This window comes from Notechis scutatus, chromosome 8 (assembly GCF_049901735.1).
Source record: "Notechis scutatus isolate UNSWTSFEM ecotype Mainland chromosome 8, rNotScu1.2, whole genome shotgun sequence".
NCBI lineage: Eukaryota > Metazoa > Chordata > Lepidosauria > Squamata > Elapidae > Notechis > Notechis scutatus.
The window spans coordinates 15,771,463-15,795,382 of NC_142016.1; the positions used below are offsets into that span (position 1 = coordinate 15,771,463).

At 40.2% G+C, this 23,920-nt stretch overlaps 2 protein-coding genes across 3 annotated transcripts; one reads left to right on the forward strand and one right to left on the reverse strand.

The window, feature by feature from the left end:
* Positions 1 to 3,155: 3,155 nt before the first annotated feature.
* SNRNP40 (small nuclear ribonucleoprotein U5 subunit 40) lies at positions 3,156 to 16,430 on the reverse strand. The gene is made up of 10 exons (XM_026679439.2): positions 16,111 to 16,430; positions 13,269 to 13,398; positions 12,412 to 12,505; positions 10,987 to 11,152; positions 9,514 to 9,636; positions 7,314 to 7,434; positions 5,504 to 5,586; positions 5,008 to 5,069; positions 3,976 to 4,079; positions 3,156 to 3,598 (listed from the first exon to the last, which is right to left on the reverse strand). The coding sequence occupies exons 1-10, from the start codon at positions 16,255 to 16,257 to the stop codon at positions 3,549 to 3,551; spliced, it is 1,080 nt and encodes a 359-aa protein (XP_026535224.1). The 5' UTR covers positions 16,258 to 16,430; the 3' UTR covers positions 3,156 to 3,548.
* Positions 16,431 to 16,489: 59 nt separating this feature from the next.
* ZCCHC17 (zinc finger CCHC-type containing 17) lies at positions 16,490 to 22,508 on the forward strand. 2 transcript variants are annotated; one of them, XM_087970822.1, is made up of 8 exons: positions 16,490 to 16,592; positions 16,931 to 17,069; positions 17,685 to 17,742; positions 18,343 to 18,443; positions 18,957 to 19,048; positions 20,049 to 20,149; positions 20,453 to 20,577; positions 21,714 to 22,508. In XM_087970822.1, the coding sequence occupies exons 2-8, from the start codon at positions 17,028 to 17,030 to the stop codon at positions 21,879 to 21,881; spliced, it is 687 nt and encodes a 228-aa protein (XP_087826948.1). In that variant the 5' UTR covers positions 16,490 to 16,592; positions 16,931 to 17,027; the 3' UTR covers positions 21,882 to 22,508. The 2 variants fall into 2 exon arrangements, with proteins under 2 accessions (XP_087826948.1, XP_087826949.1); XM_087970823.1 differs by having other exon boundaries at positions 16,521 to 16,592; positions 16,945 to 17,069.
* The last annotated feature ends 1,412 nt before the right edge of the window (positions 22,509 to 23,920 follow it).

The following is a 23,920-nucleotide window of genomic DNA, read 5'->3' on the forward strand; positions in this document are numbered from 1 at the left end:
TGGGCTTTTGCAGTTGAACTCCACTTCATGTGTTGCTCGCTGCATTCATTTGATAATAGCGGTCTTGGTTACTAATGGAGAGGCGCATATTCAGTGTTTGACTTGGGGAGAGGTGACTTGGGCTATGGAAGAAACCCTGAACTAATAACGGTACTCATTTTCTGAGCATTGTTCCTTATGAGCTCAAAAGAGCATTGTCCACCCCCAAAAGAAAACTTGAGGAATGCTGAGATTTGCAAAATGCAGAGAGAGAGAGAGAGAGAGAGAAGGAGGGAGGGAGGGAGAGAGGGAGAGAGAGAGAGAGAGAGAGCCCTGTAAGAAAAAAAAAGCAACCATCCCAAGATTAGAATATTTAAAGCCTTGGAAAATGGTGTGTTGGAATGGGAAATTGAAAATGAGGATTGTTGGGGGAAAAGTATAGTAGATTGGATGGCTGGGATTTTTTACTTGAACCATTATATAGTGTTTCATTACAGGCACAGACTCACTCCTTATGGCTCCGAATGAGTGTCTGGAAGGCTTCCTTTAAATAATCAAATCTCTGGGTTTCCCAAAGCCATCAGCAGTCTGAAGAGATGCACTTTTACTGCTCCCCTTAGAATTATGCGGCGGCGGTTCTTCTCCATGCAAGAACGCTCCAAAACCGATTATGTTTCCTGTACTAACACGGAACTTCATTGCTTACATGAAAAAGCTTCCAGGAAACTGCAATACTTTAGCATATCTAGGTGGCACTGTCATTTCTGATCACCGTCAAAGCAAATCCCCTGCCTTCTTCACTCAACTGTCTGGAGTGGCAAAGGACATTCCTACCCCCCACTACCGCTACTGAATGATTCACAAAGAGGCTCCCTTCCCTACCTTCTTAGTCCCTCAGGATGCTTTCTTATCGAGGAAAAGATAAGGGAAACATTGGTGGGTGCCATGTAATTGAAAGGCTACGAGGCAATTCTTCCTTAAGAAACTAGCATCTGTTCTTCGCAAGGAGCACTGCCGGTGGGGGCCGAAGCCCGCAGCAGCATGCACCAGATTCAAAAAAGAGTTATCCATAATTTAAGAGCCCACTTCTGCTCTAGTCGCACACCCCAGGAGACCCACTCTTGCTCTTCAACAATCAATACAAACAGCAATTATCATCATCATCCATTTATCCGGCCTTTAATAGATCCAGCTTCCATACCCAGGCAATCATTCTCTGCTATAATCTTCATCGGTCAATCTCATTTTCAATGTTGCGTCTCATTTGGGACAGAGGCTTCACACAGATTTAAACACAGGCTTAGGAAAAGGCAATGAGGCCTCCTGGAAACTGACACGTATAAAATATAGAGGATTCTTGGCACATTTAGGGCAGAGTCCCCCAACCTCTGGCTTTCTGAACCAGCAGGGGGGAAGAGGAACTGGGCCTGGCTAGTCTAGGGAAGAGAAGGACCAGGGGAGACAGGGTAGCTGTCTTCCAGTATTTGAGAGGCTGCCACAGAGAGGAGGCAGTCAAGCTATTTTCCAAAGCGCCCGAAGGCCAGGCAAGGAATAATGGATGGAAACTGAACAAGGAGATTTTCAACCTGGAAATAAGGAGAAATTTTTTGACAGGGAGAACAATCAATCAATGGAACAGAAGTTGCCTTTGGAAGTTGTGGGAGCACCATCACTGGAGGCTTTCAAGAAGAGACTGGACTGCCATCTGTCAGAAAGGGTGTAGGGTCTCCTGCTTGGGCAGGGGGTTGGACTAGATGACCTACAAGGTCCCTCCCAACTCTTATCTGTTTAACCTGTAGGGGAATGGTTCAGTGTGAATGGCAGGCAAGTCCATGCGCAGTTCCATTTGCAATTCTGCCCATACGTTAATAGGACAGACCAGTTATTTGCTAGGCAGAAATCAGACCAGTGGTGGGATGCTGCCGGTTCTCACTGGTTCTAGCGAACCAGTAGCTCTTGTGAGTAGTTGGCTCCGCCTACCCACCCGGCCCTTTCCTGTCCTGTGTTTCCTTGTTTTTTAGCTCAGCTGATTCGCACAGAAGAGCAGAATGCCGCGCCTCAGCTGTTTCACTCACCAGCGCTGAATAGACGTTTTGAAGCTTAAAATCGGCGTTTTTTTGAATGCTGCACACGCGCAAAGTGCTCTCTTATAGAACGGGTAGTAAAAAAGGTTGAATTCCACTACTGAATCAGACAGATGTATCCTTACACTCTCTACAGAAGTGCAACTTCCAAAGTTGGTGTACTGAGAATATACTGTACACCAGTGGTCCCCAACCACTGGGCCCCGGACCGGGATCGGTCCGTGGATCATTTTCTACTGGGCCACCGGTTTGCTGGGCGCCGCCATCTTGTTTCGACGAGAAAGTGCTTCTGGGTGAGCTTTTCCGGTTGGAAAGTGGCGTTTGGGTCCTGAAGAAGGAATCCTCGTGCCTTAGTTTCATCGAGGGGGGGGGGCAGCTTCGAACGAAGAGCCATCCCGATGGCGGAGGAGATTAAGAAAGCACAAAAAAGCACAAAAAAGTTACAAAGGAGGAGTTGAAGGTGGCGGGGAGAAGCGGGGGACGGCTGGATGGCCGGTCGCTCGGCTCGCCTTGGTCATGCGTGCTGATGCCGGTACCGGGCCGTGGATCATTTTGTGATGCCGGTACCGGGCCGTGGCACAAAAAAGGATGGGGGCCACTGCTGTACACACACCCATACACAGGTTTTTTTTGGGGGGGGAGGGGGTGTTCCCTCAAATAAGCTTTTCCTTTTCTAAAAAAAACCTTTCAATACATTCTCGAATACATTTCCTACACTTAGAGTACTGTAATGGAAAGAGCAGGCGCAATTTACTGAGAAAGAACCAGACTACTTATGTGAATGAACACATCCACAATCCCATACAGTATACCATTGTTATCAATTAATCACTTTCTGAATGGGTTATTTTGGGTGATACTCACTGTTGATCGGACAAGTGATTCTGCACTTTGGTTTAGGCTATCCTTTTGAGTTACAAAATCCAATAAAAACAATCTTAATTAGATCTGTATGAAATATTACACTAGCATGCTGCTACCCACTGTAAGGATTATTTAACGCAGTAACTTTGCCGTATCCAGCCCAGTCTTCTGCCCCTGGACTGTCATATATTGGCAAAAGACATATATGTCAATAAATTCCACCTGCAATTTTTTACAAGGCATTTCATTTTTTAATATAAAAATGACATACAAATCTTAGGGAAGCATGCAATATTAAACGCTGCTTCCCCACTTTACCATGGTCAAAACCATTTTTTTAAAAAGAGAGAAAGAGCACGTTTTAAAGCTAAAATAAAGCATTTGTGCATCCATCAAAATTATGGAGCTGGACTGCCATGTGTTTTAGGCTTCTGTAAATAAGGTTAAAGAATTCAAGAAGAGATCTTTTAGGATACAGATGACGATTTAACGCTGCCTAGGAAACATGACAGCTGTAGTCTCTTCATGGACCATCTTCCTCTTCCTTCTTTTCAAATCGGTTGGAAGCAATCCAGTTCTGCAAATCTTCCGAATTAATCCATGGTTCTTTTCTGCTCCTCCTCACTGGATCTCTCCCATATACAGTCTTTTGTCGCTAGATGCAGAAAGTACTGGCAAAAAGGAATGCAGAATTGGTTAAAAGGAAAGTGAAAGGCCCCATTTGAATCACTCTGGGCTCGTTTTATTTCACCAGCTTAAATATCTGTGTTTTAAGGCATTTCTTTAAATATCTATAACAGGGCTCTCCAAACTTGGCAACTTTAAGACTTGTGGACTTCAACTTCCAGAATTCTCCAGCCAGCATAGTCTTAAAGTTGCCAAGTTTGGAGACCTCTGATCTATAACCTAAGCATCAAGGCAAACCTAAAAGAGCAATGAATGAGTAAGAAGGGCTCTTTCGGGGTATGTTAACAGATTATTAAAAAGAGTAATTTCACAAATCGGCAGATACGTCCAAAGTTTCTGGCCGTTGATAGGAAGGACTTACCTATTGGTTCTTCTGGATGAAAGGCCACTTCATTTATTGAACCCGCATGGCCTGGAAGTTTGTAGAGGATCCTTCTGGAGGTTGTATCCCACACATAAACAAACCTGTGTACGATGACAAACACACATAAAGGACTGCCTGCACATAATAGACCAATTTCCTTCTGACTCTCAAATAATATATAAACACAGAAGCTGCTGAACATATAGTCTTGTTTTATCCACATTAAATACCAGTAGAGAAACTTTTTTTAAGTGTTTAGATGTGCATTTTAGTATTACTTTGTTGTGTTAGTAGAATTAAACAGTTTCGAGCATGGTCCTAATCTGCCAACTTCAGAAGCCAGCTTAAGACCAGTGAATTGCAGCTACTTAACACAACCATGTATAACTGGAGTTAGAATCAATTAATCTGAATGTACTGCTGCAAAACTGTGGCAGGTATATGGTTTGTTATACATTTTAGACCCTGCAGATCAAAACACAATTCTGTGAATTGTAAATTAAAAGGAACATGCAAGACAAATGACTAAATAAAATACAGTAAAAATAAATAGAAAGAAAGAAAGAAAGAAAGAAGAAAGAAAGAAAGAAAAAGAAAGAAAGAAAGAAAGAAAGAAGGAAGGAAGGAAGGAAGGAAGGAAGGAAGGAAGGAAGGAAGGAAGGAAGGAAGGAAGGAAAGAAAGAAAGAAAGAAAGAAAGAAAGAAAGAAAGAAAGAAAGAAAGAAAGAAAGAAAGAAAGAAAGAAAGAAAGAAAGAAAAGAAAGAAAGAAAGAAAGAAAAGAAAGAAAGAAAGAAAGAAAGAAAGAAAGAAAGAAAGAAAGAAAGAAAGAAAGAAAGAAAGAAAGAAAGAAAGAAAGAAAGAAAGAAAGAAAGAAAGATGGCCACTGCAACTAAGACTAATCAAGACAGTCTCTGGATCAGCTTGGTTTTAAGTATAATTGTGTGTGCATGCATGCGTGTATTTATTTTATGTTAAAATAAAGAGCGGGGGCCTTTTAAATGTTAAAAAGTTAAACCAGCAGATTTTTACCTGTCTGCAGATCCAGCAGCTATTTTACTTCCATCTGGGGACCAGGAACATCGCAAAAGGTTCTAAAAAACAAGAAAACATGGTCCAATTCCAAGCGTATTTCATGTTCTTTATTTTTATCTGAAAGGAAATCTACCAGGGCTTGCGATATTAACAATACTCCAGGAATGGTTTCCTTCTGAAACCTTAGTCTGCAGTTCTATACCATAGTTTATTGCCAGCGCTATAAGCATCTTGTTTTCTTACTATGAAATAGGTTGTGAATGTCAAGATGGTTAATTTATTGAGGACGACAACTGCATGGGGGGCTGGGGGGGCAGGGAAGGGAGCTCTTTTGCAACAGCCCTAATTAGAATTTTATCCCACGCGTTAATTTCCAACATAGGCCTTGTTAAAGTGTTTGCAGCAATTCCAAATTTTAAAAGCCATTTATTCATCAATTAACTTTCAACTACCAGCCATAAACAAGCAATGTTTCAGCCAACACTTCACTTACCTTCTCAAAATTATGCACGTTCCCTTGGAGTATCTTCACACATCTTTCTTTGGGAGCAAAGGGCCGAACATCCCAGATGCGAACTAGAACAAATTCAAAACCAGCATGTAGCATCCAGAGCTAATTATTTCGATATTGGCTCATAATGCAGGTTTAATTGCCAGCCAGCTGCTAAAATGTGATTTTAATGCAATAATAACAACAATAACATCAAATAAAGTTGCAACATGTAGATCATCTCAGTTTTCCCTGACAGCCAAGATTAAAGATCCCTGGGAGGACAGCTTAAAGCCAAATACTCAAACTCAACTCCAGTGCTGAATTTTCACACATTATAGTTCAAATCGAAAGAGGATAATTTAAAATTATTTCTCACTTTGAATGAGGAAGTGGCATTACAACCATTGTAGGATTCTCTCTTCATTGTTCTTTTATCTTTTTGTTTCACTCCTTGGATTCCACCAGAAAGTTGTCACTCAATTCTATCTCTCATTCTTGAATTTTCGTCCGTACACCACCGTTGCTCTGAAACAGGGGTGTCAAACTCTCATTGTCACGTCATCACACAACAGTACGACTTTTTCTTCCTTCGCTAAACCCGGGGTGGGCGTGGCCAGCGTGTGATGTATCCGGCTTGCAAGTTTGACACCCCTGCTCTAGAACCAAGAGTGCTGTTAGTCAATTTACCATGGCCATGTTATTACAGGGAGTCCTTGACTTACAACCATTTGTCTAGCGATGGAAGTTGCAACTGCACTGAAACAAATGATTTATGACTGGTCCTCGCACTAATGACTACTGTGGCATCCCATAGCCATATGATCAAAATCCAGTATCTACTTGACAACTGGCATGGATTTAGATGGCTGCAGCATCCTGCAGTCATGTCATCGCTATTTAGGATCTTTCCAGCCAGTTTTTGACAAGTAAAGCCAATGGAGGGAAGCTAAATTTGCTTAATGACTGCATGATTCATTTAATAACTGAATAACTAACCACCTGTTTAGCAATGGAAATTCTGGTCCCAATTGTGCTCGTAAATTGAGGACTACCTGAACACATGTGGTACCCAAGAGTCTAACCCAAATTGGCTAAGTTGATGAAGTATGGCACAGAAAATTCAGTTGCCCAGAAAGCAGTGTATCTACAAATCAGCTTCTAGCAACTGGATTATCTGCTATTAACCTGGCAGCTCTGAAGGAGAAAATAACATACTTAAATGTAAAGATGCAGAGCTTCTTGTCATATATGAATGAAACATTCTCCTTCATTCTTGCATTTTGCATCTCAAAGCCTAGGAACTTATTCCTAACAGCTGGCTTTCCACCCAGACACTGGGACAATAAAGCTGAATCCCAGGAACTGTATCATTGAATGGATGTAAATGATAGATTGGGCCCCTGTTTTTTCTTATTATCACTGTTTATAGTTTTATTATGGTTGTGAGTTGGCCATGGTTGTTTTTTTTTACAAGTGGCCTTATAAAACTTTGAAATAAATAGGTGTGCAATAAGAGCCATGGCGGCACAGTAGTTAAAAGGCGGTACTGCAAGCTCACTCCAGGAGTTCAATTCTGACCGGCTCAAGGTTGACTCAGCCTTCCATCCTTCCAAGGTCAGTAAAATGAGGACCCAGATTGTTGGGGGCAATACGCTGACTCTGTAAATCGTTTAGAGAGGGCTGTAAAGCACTGTGAAGCGGTATATAAGTCTAAGTGCTATTGCTATTCTCATTTGCTTGCCACCAATGAGAAACTGATGAGGATACCATACCTGGAGGTATGGAAAGAGAGTAGGGAAAAAGCGATTACCTGCATTGTCCATTGCATTGGAAAGCAAGTAAGAGCCCTCTGCACTGAGGCTGAGGCCCGTGACAGAATCCGCATGTCCTCTCATTGTGTAAGTTAGCTTGTTCTGACGAAGGTCCCATACCTTTAAGAGATTTAACACAGGCCTGGCATTTTACACTTGAAAGACATACTAGAAACTAAGAAGTCATCAACATCTTTGACCCCATAATCCCTTGCGGGTGGAGTCTGGGCAACAGTGTTTTACTGGCCGGATGCCCTTCCTGTCACCAATGCGGAGTTTTGTTCAGCAGATATATTCTCAGTGTGCCCAGGGAGAGAAATATCTGCCTCTAACTAGGATAGAACTCATAGCTTTTGATTCTCAGTTCTCCACCTCTAGGTCACCCCACCACAAACTAAGAAGTAATTGCCATAAATAAAACAAGGCCCTAAAAAGTGTCACATTTAAATTGTCGTAAAAAGACTTCTAGCCTACACCAATGTTCCAGATACAGGGATTTCTTTCCAGCAATTGATTCTACAGGTAGTCCTTGACCATTCATTTAGTGCAGCGGTCGCCAATGACCACCCACTGGTGATCCGCAAGAAAATTTTGGTGGTTCGCAGAGAAATGTCACCCCCAGAGCACCCCCAAAGCAATTAATCCAGGCTGCGCAGGAACACAAGGCTGCACTGCCCACATGGCCCGGGGGAACCCTCCCTGCCCACTCACTCCTTACCTGGCAAACTTGCCTGCTAAATTGCTATTTTTCCTTTTTCCAACCATCAGCTATTCTGCTGTGCCAGGAGATTTAGATTAGCTAAGAAGCAGGAAACCGTTGGATTTCTTGCTTTCCAGCTAATCTTTAGATCTTCGGCTCTGTTTTTAAGCAGAGTCGAACCTTCCTTAAGACTGAAGCAGTACAGATTCAGCTAGCCTATGGTAGATACACAGATCTCTAAGTGAATCTGATTCTGTGAGCAACTCAATCTGCCTGCCTGCTTTGCCTAATTTGGGGTAAAAGTTGCTCTTTTTTTTTTTTGTAAAAAAATCAATATTTACATACATGGTGTGTTGTGAGTTAATTTTGTGAGTTTGATTGCTAGCAAATTTCAGAGATCTCTGAATGAATCTGTGAATAACTCAATCTGCCTGCCTGCTTTTGGGTAAAAGTTGCTCTTTATAAAAAAAATATATCAATATTTATATATTTACATACAAGCCATGCACAGCCAGTCACATGACCACCAAGCCACACCCACAAATTAGACCATGCCCATAGAACCAGTTAAGAAATTTGAATCCCACCCCTGCCTATGTTTTTGTGTGTGTGTGTGTGTGTGTGTGTGTGTATGAGAGAGAGGGGGAGGGAGGGAGAGAGGTTAGATCAGACCTCTCTCTCTCTCTCCCACCGACGTCAGCAAGCCACCATCAGTCAAAATTCATATGAGTGGTCCCCGGGATTTACAATTATGAGTTTGGTGGTCCCTGAAGTTCAAAAGGTTGGCGACCCGATTTAGTGATCGTTCAAAGTTACAATGCCCCTGAAAAAAGTGACTTATGACTGTTGCAGCATCCCCATGGTCATGTGATTAAAATACAGGTGCTTGGCAACTGTCTCCTATATATGACGGATGCAGTGTCCCGGGGTCATATTATCAGCTTTTGCAACCTTCTGACTAGCAAGTCAATGGGGAAGCTAGATTCACTAAACAACCTTGTTACTAACTTAACAACTGTAGTGATTTATTTAGTTGTGGCAAGAAAGGTTGTACAATGGATTAGAATTCACTTAACAACTGTCTTCCTTAGCCATAGAAATTTTGGACAAGTATGGTCAACACCTGTATTAAAAACAGTGATATTTTAGGAATAAAATCCAAAAAAGTTTTAGATGTGTGGAAAGAGATGATTCCCCCTCACCTGCAGCCCCACATTATTCATGGCCTACATATGGGGCATCTAGCCAAGCCCATTTTCTATTCCTGTTCTTAGAAAAACCTGAAATATCAGAGTGAACTAGCACTGCCTACTCACCCTCATGAAAGAATTTACATTTCAAATGCCAGAGGAAATTAGAAAACCTTCATACCATCTATGCTTTTAACCCATTTTATCTGGGGCTGCCCGTTTTATTTTACAGCGCTAAGTGAAAGAAGAAAAACAAATCAGTTTTAAAATAAAATATGAAGCCTGACTTCCTGGACCAAGTCAACTGACCTTGATATCGTTGTCGATACCGCCAGATATTATCTGATCACTGGTATCATTGAAGGTCACAGCTAATACTTGATAGGTGTTCTGAAAGGTCTGAACAGCCGCTTTCTTCCTGATGTCCCAGAGCTAAGAAAAAAAGTGTTATTTTATACACACACAGAGTGAGATTAGATATAGATACCATTTCCCTGAAAATACAACCTACCCTGAAAGTAAGTCCTAGCTTGATTTTTACATGTGCACCCAATATAAGCCCTACCTCCAAAGCCCTAATTAAGATCCTGCCCACTCCAGAGTGCACAGGTAAAAATTAAGCTGGGGTGCGGATGGGGGTGGTGGAGCTTCACTACTACTTACCTTTGGACAATTGTAGCCAGGCCTCGCACACCCCGACACCTGCCTTACCCATTTCTTCTGCAGCCAGCAAGGCTGGCAAGGCTTTCCTGAAGGCCTCTGTAGCTGGTAACAAAGCTCCGGATCGATCTGGAGCTCTGTTATCGGCTGCAGAGGCCTTCAGGAAAGTCTTGCCAGCTGCAGAAGAAGAAGTTCCTGAAGGCCACTTACAGTGAAAAGGAGGGTGGGGGTGACGTGCGCAAGTGAGGTTAGTCAGTGGATGACATCCCCCGAAAATAAGACCTGGTGCCTTTTTCGGTGGCAAAATAAGACAGGGTCTTATTTTCGGGGAAACACTATATATATCTCTCTCTGTGTGTGTGTGTGTGTGTGTATGTATGTGTATGTATATTAATGATACATAGATATATATGCATATACTAAGACTGCATGACATGATCAGGATTTCTCTTAAATCTACAAACTGTGAACAGAAGGTCACTGTGTAGGGAAGGAGTACTGAAGATATTTACTGTGTGTCACTCCCCAGATTTACAGATGTATGGTTGAGAAGAGATATGCATCCAGAGGGGGAACAAAATCCCCGCAAACAAACCCCCTTTTTCATATTCATTATAAAGATGACAAACATGGTATAGAACCCATCTGTACATATTTTGATGGTAAAACCACCAGCACATGCTGCTGGGGAATTCTGGAAGTTGAAGTCCACAAGTCTTGCAGGTTACCAAGGTTGGACACCTCTGGCCTACAGAGCTTCTCCTAAAATTCTAGTTTTCCTCTTGTAGGCTTGTTTTGACATCTGCGTACCTCTATCAGAAGGGGGGGGGGGGAAAGGTGGAAAAATAGCAAACACTTATATATAAACAGAATCACAATACCAAGTATTAAAAAAAAGAGGAAAAAAATTGCACCACCTGTTTAAAAGAGGCTGAAAGTGATTGGCTTCTAACAGACAACCCGAAAGACTGGCAGTTAGACAGGCTAGCCTAAAGTCATCCTGTTTGGCTTTTAGCTTAAGGCAGGGCTAGAACTTAGTCTCCAAGTTTCTTGCTCTGTAATTAAAACTATACCAAACCAGCCCTCACTGTTATTCTGCAAGAATATAGTACAAATGCTGACCTTCACTGTCCCATCATCACTGCCTGTGCAAACCAGCTGAGGTCCACGTCTTGCTGGATAGCAGGAGTTGACAAATGAAGTGTGTCCTTTAAGTCTTTTCACTCTCTCTCCTGTCTCACTATCCCATACTGCTACTGTTTTATCCGTGGAGGCCGAGAACAGCATGCTGAGAAAGAAGGCAATGGCTATGAATCTTATAAAGCTGGTACTTCTCAACACTTAAAAAAAAATTACTTATTGCATTAAAAATGATCCATTAGATAAGAGAAAGATATAGACAGGAACACACACAAAAATGGGGGGCTCACCTTAATATTGCCTGTAGCATTAAAGGAAAAGGCTATCATGTTTGTTTTGCTACAATTAAAATTTTAGATAACTATGCAACAAGCAATAGCCTAGCGACTAAAAACTTAACACACATAATAGATTATATTATGCAGCACTCTTTTACTGTAGGGGTTTCTAAAAGAGTACCTTTTGAGTTGTTCATGATAAAGGTGCAGTATCTTTGAGGAAATTTTGACTCATGTGCTTTTGGCTGGCTTGTGTGTTAAGCTGATATTTAAAGCATTAGTATAGTTTTGAGAGCAGAAATAAGGTTTAAAGATTTTGGATTATTCAAGTTGAATGGAAACTTGACACTTATTGCTCTATGAACAATTTTAAAATGAGTTAATCCAGCTTAAAATCCTGTATTGAAAAAATATGTACATCCCTTCTAGCCTTTGAACTGGCTGTTTATCAATTCAATGTAAACACTGGAGTATATGATTGCTATGAGTATGATTTATTTCTTACTTAAAAACTGAGTCACTTATTTCAAAACATGTGGGGTTTTTTGTAATGTACTTATATATGTACATTAATGTACATTTATACACTGTACTGTATATTGTACTTTAATGTATACACACACCTGCCCACCTAGCAGTTCTAAAGCATGCAAATGCAAGTAGATAAATAGGTACTACTTCAGTGGAAAGATAACAGCGTTCTCTGCGCCTTTGACATATAGCCATGTTGTCTACATGACCACAGAAATTGTCTTCAAGACAACACTGACTCCCTCAGCCAACAGAGATGAGCATCGTGTCCTGCAGTCGGACATGACTGGACAGGGAAACCTTTATCTTTTATACACACACACACACATTTTAGCTATTTGTAGATTATAGTAACAAAGTATTTTAAAAAAAAAATATTTCAGGGATCCTTTTCAAAGAAAACAAGAAAAGCAATAGCAAACCATAGAAACAATAAAACACAACATATGAATATTATATGAAGCAAGTTTTCTTCATTCCTATTGTGGTTTTCTTTTTTCTTTTTTGGTCAAATCACAGATCATTACTTGTTTTCAAAAGCTGAGAAATATTTTTGGCATATTCTACAAAATGTAAAAAAAAAAACCTGAATACCAACCTGCCATCAGTGTTGTAATGTAATTCCATAACTGCACCACTGTGGCCCTTCAAAGTGGCGTAATTATCACAGTCACCATACACATTCCATAGGACTGAAATGAGAGGGAGGATCAAGCCTAAGTATAGTATTTACCCTGAAAACTGAAATATATTTAAACAGCCATTTCAAATCAAAGGTGTCTAATACACACAATGCAATTAGGCAGGTGACATTGCATATAAGATTGCAAAAAGTGAAAGTGCTGTTAATATTTGACCTATAATTGACATATTTAGTAACAGACAAGCACAGAGAAAGTAAAATTCTGCTTACTCAAAAGCAAGGGTCTTCAAACTTGGCAAGTTTAAGACTTGTAGATTTCCAGCATTCCTGAGCTAACATGACTGGAGGAGGAATTCTGGGAGTTGAAGTCCACAAGTCTCAAAGCTGTCAAGTTTGAACATCCCTGCTCCAAAGGATGAAAAGGGTAAAGCATTCTTTTGTAAATGACAATAAAATTCTGCTAAAAACTACTTAACAGTGCACATCATTAGAGTGGTGGCCCCCAACCTTTGGAGCACCAGGAACCAGTTCCGTGGAGAGAGGTTTTTCCATGGACCAGAGGTGTGCGTGGTTTCGTGTGCTGCCTGCATTCCGCAGATGGGGTTTTCACTTGTTTGTGTGGCCCGGTTTCTGGCCGCACAAACAAGTGTGGCTTGGTGGCAGTCTACAGACCGTGGGTTGGGAACCCCTACATTAGAAGTATGTCTCTATTTACTGTCACTAGAATGGAATGGCTCTTCTGAGAATACCTAATCTGCAGCTTTAACAAGCCTATCGCGCTCAAAGGAAGATCACAGAATTAATTGACTTACGTATCAACCTGTCAAACCCAGCTGAGGCTAAGGTGGCTCCATTAGGATGAAACTTGCAACAATAAACCTCTCCTTCATGACCAGAAAGTAACATTATGGGTGCTTGCAATGAGGAACATCTTGGAGGGCCCTAAAATAGAAAGGAAAGGCAACATATTCAAGAAGTTATAAATAAGCACAAACTGTTGATAGAAAAAAAAAATTAAGTGAGAAAGAAAATCCATCTATATATTTTGAAAAGGCTCAGACATTTCTTACTTAAGGCTAAGAAAACAGGATAAATATTGTAACCAATAGAAAATGCAAACATACAGCTATGGCTAAAGTAGCAGAAACTGTAGGTCCAACTGCAGACAATGAATTAGAAAAAAATTGCATTCATAATCTGTAAATATTTACTCCATTAATACCAGCATTCACACAAAAAGAGATCAGTAAGTTTACTGTTATTGTTTGTTCTGCATTTTTATAGGTTTGCTTATATTATCCATATCGCTTTTAATATGGGCATTAACATCCTAATAAATTGAACAAACACTTATCACATTCACTAAGCAACATTTGGGAAAATGCAGCAAATACATGTGTAAACCAGTCAACACGTTTAACAGAAAGTTTAATAGTTTAATAGACAAAGAGAGGATAATCATTGTTCAAAGTCAAGCAGCATGAAAGTTTAATGATTATGATGATTATTATTATCATTTGTTATACATTCAGCCAGAAGGTTAGACTAGATTTGGAATTTTATCCACCTATCAAGAATTTGGGATGTTCTAATAGAAGAGAGTATTTGTAGCTCAGGGTTGCAACAAGGAATCCCTGATGCTGAGCTTGGTTGTTTTCTTGCAAACATTTCATTCCCTAAGGAGGGTAACATCAGAGAGCAAACCCCACTCCCTTCTCACACTGATGATGTTACCTAGTTGGGTAATGAGATATCTGCAGGAAAGGAGCCAAGCTCAGAGTCTATGGAGATTCTCAGTCATCCAGGTCACTGACTTTTCTTCTTCTTTTCTTTGAAGAGGTTTTGCTGCTCATCCAAGAAGCTTCTTCAGCTCTGACTGGATGGTACTGGAGAATGGAAGAATTTATATTCCTTGCAGACAGCTGGTCATTTACATCCTTTTTGAGAATTGTTGAGGCACTTGGTGGTTTATCTGTATCCTCAAGGTCACCCGAGTAGGGATGCAATTTTTCTCTGGAAATCCGTTCATACTCCCAACACCCTTCGAAGCTCAGAGAGCAACAATGACCCCATAGGCAGATATTGTTGTTTGATGGTGTTTAATGGTGTTTGATGGTGTTTAAAGGGATTGTGTTGTTTTATTATCTCTTATACATTAAACATGAACTCAGTCAACTGAACATTTAAAAATGTATCACAAATATCACTGACTGGCTCTGATGGTTGATACGGGTTGCTGCCAGCATCCTAGGTATCAACCAAGTATCTTCTTATAATGTATGTTGTTCTGAGTAGCACAGTCTTTTGCAGTTTCGTTGGTGTTATTGCAGGAAGCTGCAATTTCTTGATGTGTTTTGTAAAATTCTTGGACATGGTACCAAGTGCCCCAATGACAATGGGTAGGTATCACTGTTACATGTTTCATCCATAACCGTGTAGTTTCAATGGCCAGGTCGCGATATTTTGTGATTTTTTTTTCCAGTTCTTTTTCTTTGACTGGCATCTGCTGGTACAGTGATATCAATAAATTGTACATTTCCAGTTCTTTTTCTTCGGCTCTGGCATCTGCTGGTACAGTGATATCAATAAATTGTACATTTCCAGTTCTGTTTCTTCAACTCTGGCATCTGCTGGTACAGTGATATCAATAAATTGTACATTTCCAGTTCTGTTTCTTCGACTCTGGCATCTGCTGGTACAGTGATATCAATAAATTGTACATTTCCAGTTCTTTTTCTTCGACTCTGGCATCGGCTGGTACAGTGATATCAATAAATTGTACATTTCCAGTTCTGTTTCTTCGACTCTGGCATCTGCTGGTACAGCGATATCAATAAATTGTACATTTCCAGTTCTTTTTCTTCCACTCTGGCATCGGCTGGTACAGTGATATCAATAAATTGTACATTTCCAGTTCTTTTTCTTCCACTCTGGCGTCTCCTGGTACAGTGATATCAATAAATTGTACATTTCCAGTTCTTTTTCTTCAACTCTGGCATCTGCTGGTACAGCGATATCAATAAATTGTACATTTCCAGTTCTTTTTCTTCCACTCTGGCGTCTCCTGGTACAGTGATATCAATAAATTGTACATTTCCAGTTCTTTTTTTTTAACTCTGGTATCTCCTGATACAGTGATATCAATATATTAGGTGCTTCAGTTTTCGACAACTGTTTCATCCAGCGTATTGTGTTCTAAATGCCGTCCCGTCTGTATTCGGAAGTCCCACAAGAATCTACACCATCTCATTTTTGACAATTTTTTCCATTTTATGTTTCAATGACAATTTTTTCCACTTTATGTTCCAAGGTGTATTTTTTACACAATGACCAATGGATTAATTTAGCAACTCAATCATGTCTAGCTCTGTAGTCAGTTTGCACGGTTTTGGTGCACTCACATATTCAGCGTGAAAGAGTTTCAACGTTGCCACTGCAAAGTTACTATTGCTGTTGTTTGTTGTTGTAACCCTCATCTTCTACCCCAAAACGTAGCAAGTAGGTAACCTAATGCAAAATAAAATTCTGAATCGGCTTAGCAGACAAGACATGAGAATTAGGAAATGACGTTGAATTAAACGATTCTGAAGGGGAAAAGCCCAACATCCATTTCAAGGAAAAACTTAGCCGGGTCCCTCCCAGGGAGAAACTCACCGCCTGCAACAAGGCGCCCGGAGGCGGTTGCCCAGCTCCGGGACCCGGCCCCAAAATGAGCTCATGGCGGGGTTTCTTAGCAGCCGCAGCCGCCGCCACCAAAGCCATATCCGGCCCAGGAGCCTTCCGTTTCTGCGGGTCGATCATCTTCTTGGCCCTCAACACCGCCGCGCGGGTCCAAGAGTGCGACAAGGCCACGCCCTCTTCTCCTCATTGGTTCTTTACACGGCCGTTCCCCGACGCCGGTTGGCTCAAGACGCTGTCGAAGAGGCGGGAGGACCAAGATGTAGGGATCGCCACGCTTAACACGGAGAACGCCGAATGGTCGAGACTCGCTCGACCCTGCGTTTATTCTGTCTCCCCATTGGCTGAAAGGAACGGGGGCGGGGAGAAAGAAGGCTGCCTGCGCTCTGAGGGCGGCGGGTAACGAAGACGGCGGTTGGAGTGGAGGTCCTGGTCTGAATCTTGGACGGCGGTAAGATGTGAGTCGGGGCAAAAAGGACCGGGCGAAGGCGGTTTCGAGTTTTAAATTCTCTTCAATTTGGCTTCTCAAGGATAACTAGGCCTGTCACTTTCTCCTCACGGTTTGTCCTGTGAGGTAAATTAATGGTAGTTGTAGTCCAACACTGAACGTGAAATTGGAAGCGAAGGACGGCTCCCATCATCCGCTGCCGGGGAAGGGAGGGAGGGATGGAGTAAGATGTACACGCTGACCGGAATGGGGAAAAATAAAAAGCTTGAACTCGCTTTACTGTTCTTTACTGACTTGTATGTTGTTTGTAATATGTCTCCGTTAACTTTGTTTCTTTTTCAATACAAAAGCTTTTTTTTTAGCTGCCAAGGGGATAATATAGAATATAGGAAAAGAAACTTGATCAGAAGATTGGCATAAACTCCGTTGGTGGAAGCTGAAAGCAATGGATCAGTTTCCAGAACTCTATGCTGTTTTCCAAGGAGAGGTAGGGTCCCAAACAGTTAATTTTCAGAGATGAGATTGAATACATAACAAAAATGTGATTTCACAGTTAACAAGTTCAGGTAGGTTGAATAGATATAAGTTTAATAAAAATGGGTGTTTTTTTTCAATTAACACATGAGTCCATTGTTTAAAAAAATACTTTGTATAAGTGGCTAGGATATCTAATCAATAGATTTAGAACTAAGTAACTGGCTTTGGTAAAGTTTCTTGAATAACATCTTAGAAATAGTGTGGAATTGTGCTATATCAGTTGGTAGTTTGGTGCTGAATTTTATACACACACACATATAATCTTAGCCATGCCAAAGTGGATAAGGTTTATTCCCAAGTATACATAGAATTTTAATTTAAGGAGACAATTTTTAGATGGGGAAGATTCAGTGAAAGAAATAGCACACTAGTGGACTCATATTTATATAAGTATTCCCTCTGATATTTCCAAACAGATCTCAAGAGGCTACCTGATCTTTAGCATCAGATAGACAAAACTAAGAATATTGTACTAGCTTCCATTGTTATTGGGAGCAGGGTAAGGAGACAGTATATTAATAAACGTTGCTTTGTTTGTGAGTGGTTGTATGTATTATTGTTACAGGTTGCTTCTGTGACAGAATATGGAGCATTTATAAAAATCCCAGGAACCCCAAAACAAGGTTTGATTAATTATGTGGTGACTATTGTGTTACTTTTCCACTTACAAGTGTTTGAGCGTACCAATTCCCAAGTAACCTTGGTGGTTTACATAAAACTTACACTGCTAATCATTGACTTATGATCACTATTGAGACCAAAACTTATGTTGCTAAGTGAAACAGTTAAGTTAATTTTGCTCATTTTATGATCTTTCTTGTCACAATTGTAAGTGAATTACTGCAGTTAAGTTAGGAACATGGTTGTTAAGTGAATCTGGCTTCCCCATTGAGTTTGATTGCTAGAAGGTCACAAAAGGTGATCACATGATCCTGGGATATTGCAACCATCATAAATATGAAACAATTGCTAAGCATCTGAATTTTGATCATGTGACTATGGGGATGCTGCAACAGTTGTAAAACAGTTATAAGTCACTTTTTTCAGAGCCGTTGTAACTTTGAACGGTCACTAAATGAACTGTTGTCAGTTGATTACTTGTATTATGTGAAAATGAATAGAAAACAAAATTGAATAGTTTCTTTGTAGAACACAGGTTGTTTTAGAAAACTACTTTATTGATTTCTAGCAGAAAATAAAATACTTTCTTGTTATTGCCATAGGACTTGTTCACAAAAGCCAAATGTCAAATTGTAGAGTGGACAAACCTTCAGAGATGGTGGATGTTGGAGAAAAGGTGTGGGTGAAACTTATAGGAAAAGAGGTAAATTTGTGGCTTCCTTTATTGATTCCTACCAAATAAAGATTTAATAGTTAGCATTTACTGTACAAATGCTTTATTAAAGAGGAATGATATCACAGTCTTAACATTTACTCTGAAGTTCACAGGCAAAGTTACTGAAAAGTATGCAATCTGAAAATCTAAGTTCTCAAAGAAAACATTTATTTCATTTGAATTTTAAACATGGAATTGAATGAGATTGAGTTTTATGAATGATGTGGGTACAAGACATCTCAAATCAGTTCAAAAATTGATCCATCCTGTAAATTTATTGTAACTATGCAACTCAAAAGTTATTTATATGTTTCATAAAGTACCCCATCTGAAATATCCAGTCCAATTGTGAAAAAAAAGCTCATTGTGAATAGCTAATGTATTTTATATTAATACATTTCAATGATTGAAGTATAGTACCTTAAAGTGATTGTTATAATCTCAACATCAGTTTTTGGGTATCTGGGAATGAAATCAAAATGTATTGCCTTGTGTTTTCAGAAGAAGGATGACAAACTGAAACTATCTCTTTCCATGAAAGTTGTTAACCAAGGAACTGGAAAAGACTTAGACCCCAATAATGTTGTCCTTGAGTAAGTAAAATCTCCATTCCTCTAATCTTCTCTATACCAAAGCTCTTTCTTGTCATAAAGAAAGTGTAAAAATTCAACAGTTCTTCTGAGCTAAGTAGAAGAGACCACCAAGACAGGGGTCCCCAATCCCCAGGCTATGGACAAGTACTGATCCATGGTCTGTTAACCGGTCTACACAGCTGGATGCAGCCAAGTGAATCCTACCGTAAACTGCATATTCAAGGGATCAAGGTTGTCTGTTCTTCCTCCTACCTATCTCCAGTCTTGGAAAAATGGTCTTCCGACAAAACCTGATGCCCAAAAGGTTGGGGACTGCTGCACCAAGAATCTCTGCAACAAGATGTAGTGTAGAGGATTCCTGTTCAGTATTTCATCCAGACTTCTTAACAAAGCACTTATTTCACTCTTTCTGTTGATTTTATTCCTGCCCATAGAATAGCCAGTCAACATTTTATGTTTAATAAGTATGATTATACCATGCCAAGGTGTGTTGGATTCTTCCCACATCCCACACTTCTTAACTACCCATCTCGGCTGTCTGTTGACAAATGAATTTATTTATTTATACACAAACATGTATTTTCAAAGTAGTGAAAACCATCTTGTTTTGGCAGACATTTTGGGTAGACATTTCTTAACCTTGGCAACTTTAAAATGTGGCTGTGGAATTCTGGGAGTTGAAATCCACACTTGTGTAGACAGGTGGTCCTGGGCTTCATTTGTAATTTTTAGCATGGTTTACGAAATGTATTTTTGTAGTAGATAAACTGCCTTGAGCTGTGAGAACTTGGATGATATAAAAAAGTTGCTAAAATAATTTTGTGATTGCATAGATTTCTGATTATGGACAATAAGTTAGAAAGAATCATAGAGAGTGACAACTCAGGAAGCTACCTTTTAATATTAATTTTCTTGACATAACTTAGAATGTATTCATTGTTCCATGTAGAACAAGGTTTTCCTAACCTAATATTAATGGTGTTTCTGTTTCTTTATGCAGTCAAGAGGCACGGAAAAAATGCTCCTTTAAAGATTATACCAATCAAAAGATTACTTTAGAAGCTGTTTTGAACACCGTGTGTAAGAAATGTGGTTGTCCAGGTATGCGATTAATATATATTTTTTATTTATTGTGCATTTTCAGGGAGTTATAGAAGGTAAGGGTTTGAAAGAAGTTGAGAAACCAAGCAAATATAATTTTTATTTGTTGGCCTACAATATTTTTATTCCATATGGTGACAGTATATGCCCTTTTCTTCAAAATTGGAGAACATAAATGTAATGAGACTTAAGCATTTAGGTATAACTATTATCTAGAATTCTGTATAAATCTTGAGGAGATAGAGAAGAGTAATCTAAAAAGGTTGCCTTATTTTATGTATCTATATAATTCATTTGTTGTAGGTCATTTCGCCAAAGATTGTTTCATGCAGCCAGGAGGGACAAAATACACCCTTATACCAGAGGATGAGCCAGTCCCTGAAGAAGATGAAAAGAAAGCTCACCACTCTATGAAGAAAAGAAAAAAGGTATCTATGGACATTTTCAGTCATCCAGGTCATTGCTCAAAAATGGTTTTCCAAGAGGCAACTGAATTTTCTTTGTTTTCCCTTGAGGCTGTTTTGCTTCTCATCCAAGAAGTTTCTTCAGTTCTGATTGGTGGAGAATGGAAGGATTTATATTCCATGCAGTCACCTGGTCTTTAGCACTCCCTCTGAAAGTTGTTGAGGCTTTTTGGAGGTTTATCTGTGCCCTCAGAGTCACCTGAATAGTCCATATGGGTGTGGAGCCTTCTTGGAACTGCTGAAAGGGCTTATAAACAGGAGACAGGTGGAGTCATATCCCTCCCCCTCTCTGGAGAGAGGGTGGTTCAGTTTTAATGTAGATTTTTGAACCCTCTTTCAAACCAGCGGTCCTCTCTGTCCAGAATGTGGGACTTTGCTGTCTTCAAAAGAGTGGCCTTTGTCTTTCATTGAGAGGTACCACTTTCTTAAAGCTGCATGTCAAATGTTACTTGACAGAGCTATGCTGTTAAATAGATAGGAATTTGTAGCATTACATAGAGCTCTGACTTTAAAAGATACAAAGTATCTACTGAAATTTCCCTGCACAAATTGAGCACTCTTAATTTATAATTAGATGCCAGTTTGCATATGTAGTTTGGTTTGTGTTCTATGTAATAAACAGTGGCTTCTATTTCTACTCTGCTTTTTTTGGGTTGGCGGATCTTTATTACAGCAGAGAAATAGCTCCATTATACAAGTACTCCCTGACTTACAACAGTTCATTTTAGTGACTGTTCAAAGTTACGTCACTGAAAAAAATGACTTATGACCGTTGCAGCATCCCCACAGTGACATGATTGGATGCTTGGCAACTGGTTCATATTTATGACCATTGCAGTATCTCGGGGTCATGTGATCACTTTTTGTCACCACCTGACAAGCAAAGTCAATGGGGAAGCCAGATTCACTTGACAACCGTGTTACTAACTTAACAACTGCAATGATTCAGTGAACAACCATGACAAGAAAGATCATTAAATGAGGGGAAACTCAACTAGTCTCACTTAGGAACAGTAATTTGGGGGTCAATTGTGGTCGTAAGTCGAGGCCAACCTGTATAGTTATGTATTCATCAAGAGATTTTTTTTCCTCCCGACCAGGATAAAAAGAAAAAAAGGAAACGTAAGAATACAGACTTGGAGGCTTCTGACAGTACCAATTCCGACAATGGGAATCAGCCAGCTCGGAAAAAGGCAAAACGCAAGGAAAAAAACAGTCCATCTCGGAAAAGGAAAAAGAAGCATCATAAGAAAAAGCACAAAGAATGAGAATGAGAATCTGACTCTGCACTGCATATGTTCTCAGTGAAAATTGTGGCTTCCATTCCCTGCGGTCATCAGTTGGAAAAAGAACAACTGAACCAGCAGGATGCGTTAAGATAAAATGGTTTTTCTTTCTTTGAAAATCACTTTTGTTTTTCAAGGATTATCACAAGGATGGCTATTCTTCTTCCATAAAGTGGAAAGGAAGGAGCAGTCTGCCACTGGGTGGTCGTCCCAGTTGTTGACTTCATTCTTGTGAAATCTTACTCCATTCTTTCATTTCTTCATGCTTGGATTTTAGCCAGCCTGTTTGGAGCAACCCAGAGCCATCTTGCAGAAACTTGTATGGAGCTGGCAGTCGGTGCATTTCCTCACTTGGGAACAGCTGTGTGTTGACTCAGCATCCGCCAGTTATTGTCTGCCTACCAGCAGAAGGAACTGTGAATGTACCCTCTCACCCAACAGGGACACATTGGTTGAAGAACAGATCATGCCTCCACATTCCTGTTATCCTATTTGTCCTGTAATACTGTAGGAGGAAGAAATCAGGTACAGGAGCAGTTATCTTAAAAAGTGAGAAACGAGCCAAGTGTTTACCTTTGAACCATGAATAAAGTTTTGGTTTGTGGGGTTCTTTTTACTGTAGTTTTGGATTTGGGGAAGGAACAGAAATAGCCCTTCCAGTTGTGTCACTTTCCTTTTGTGAGATGCTTTACAAACTAGGGTGTCAAGCACTTTTGTGTCTGGAAGCTCACTTACATTATACTTTTGTTAGTTTTGGAGGCTGCAAGGGTGCAGTCAGTGACTTGCAGTAAATGATGCTGCATTTTGGGGTTTATTCTTCCCAGACTGGGTTTAAGAGCTGAAATGAAGACTCCAGACCTCAGTGAACCTTCACAGAGCTATTTTGCTTCCCTCCTCCAGAAGAGAACATTTCCTGAGTGGGCTCATATAAATGGAACTGAGGGTGGCGTGCTGTTCTTACATTGACCATTATACTTTAGGGCAGGGCTTCCTAACCCACGGCCCACAGACTGGCACCAGGCCAAGGCATGCCAGCAACCAAGCTGCGTGAACAAGTGAAGCCCCACCCATGGGATGCAAGCAGCCTGCAAAACCACACCCCCTCCGATCTGCAGAAAACCCTCTCCACGAAACTGGTCCCTGGTGCTCAAAAGGTTGAGGGCACTGCTTTAAGGCATTGTTATTTAGACAGGAAACTGCTGGTCAGTTCCAAGGCTCTAGACTAAATTGGGAACAGCCTGGCAGAAATCAGTGACAATATAGTGACTTCTTATTGTTACCAAAAAAAAAAAACCTGCAGCACCAGTCCATGAAATACCAGGAGCTGAATCCAACTTGAAGGAACTCCCCCCACCCATATTATATTATTTTAGCTATTAAAAATGCAGAGGTGACATAACATTGGAGCGCCAGCTTTTCTGTATTATCCTGGCAACTTTGAAGCTTATGTCTTAATTATATCCTGTATTTCTGCCTTTGGGAAATCTAAGGCAATTTACATAAGGTGTGTAACTAAACTCTTTGATCAGAGATTAGGTAAGATAGCTGTCTTGCAAATCATGCCTCTAGCATCGTACTATTTCTCAGAAATGTAAATCACTTCAAGAACCATAATTGCCAAAAAAACCCCACTTCTCAGTGCCTATATTATCTTCAGAAGTTCTTCAAAGAAAACCACCGTGTATTATTGAATTTTCCTACTCTGATTGGCACAATGCACATTGATGGCATAAGCCTCTACATCATTTGGTCTTATCTGCTTTTTGTGTTACAAGAAAAAGCAGTGTTTGCTAAAAGTTTTCAGCTTGGTTCAAAGTTTTCAAACTTTCTATCTGTAATAGAGCTGCTACATTTTTTGAAGAGCCACTTTACTGAATATATGTTTGAGCAAAGTGCCTCTGTGTAGTGCATGCCTAAGGACTAAAGAAATGATACACATAAGGACTAAAGAAATGCCCAAGAAATGATACACAGTAACAGAAATATACCACTAAAAGGTCCACCCGTGAATGAAGACATAG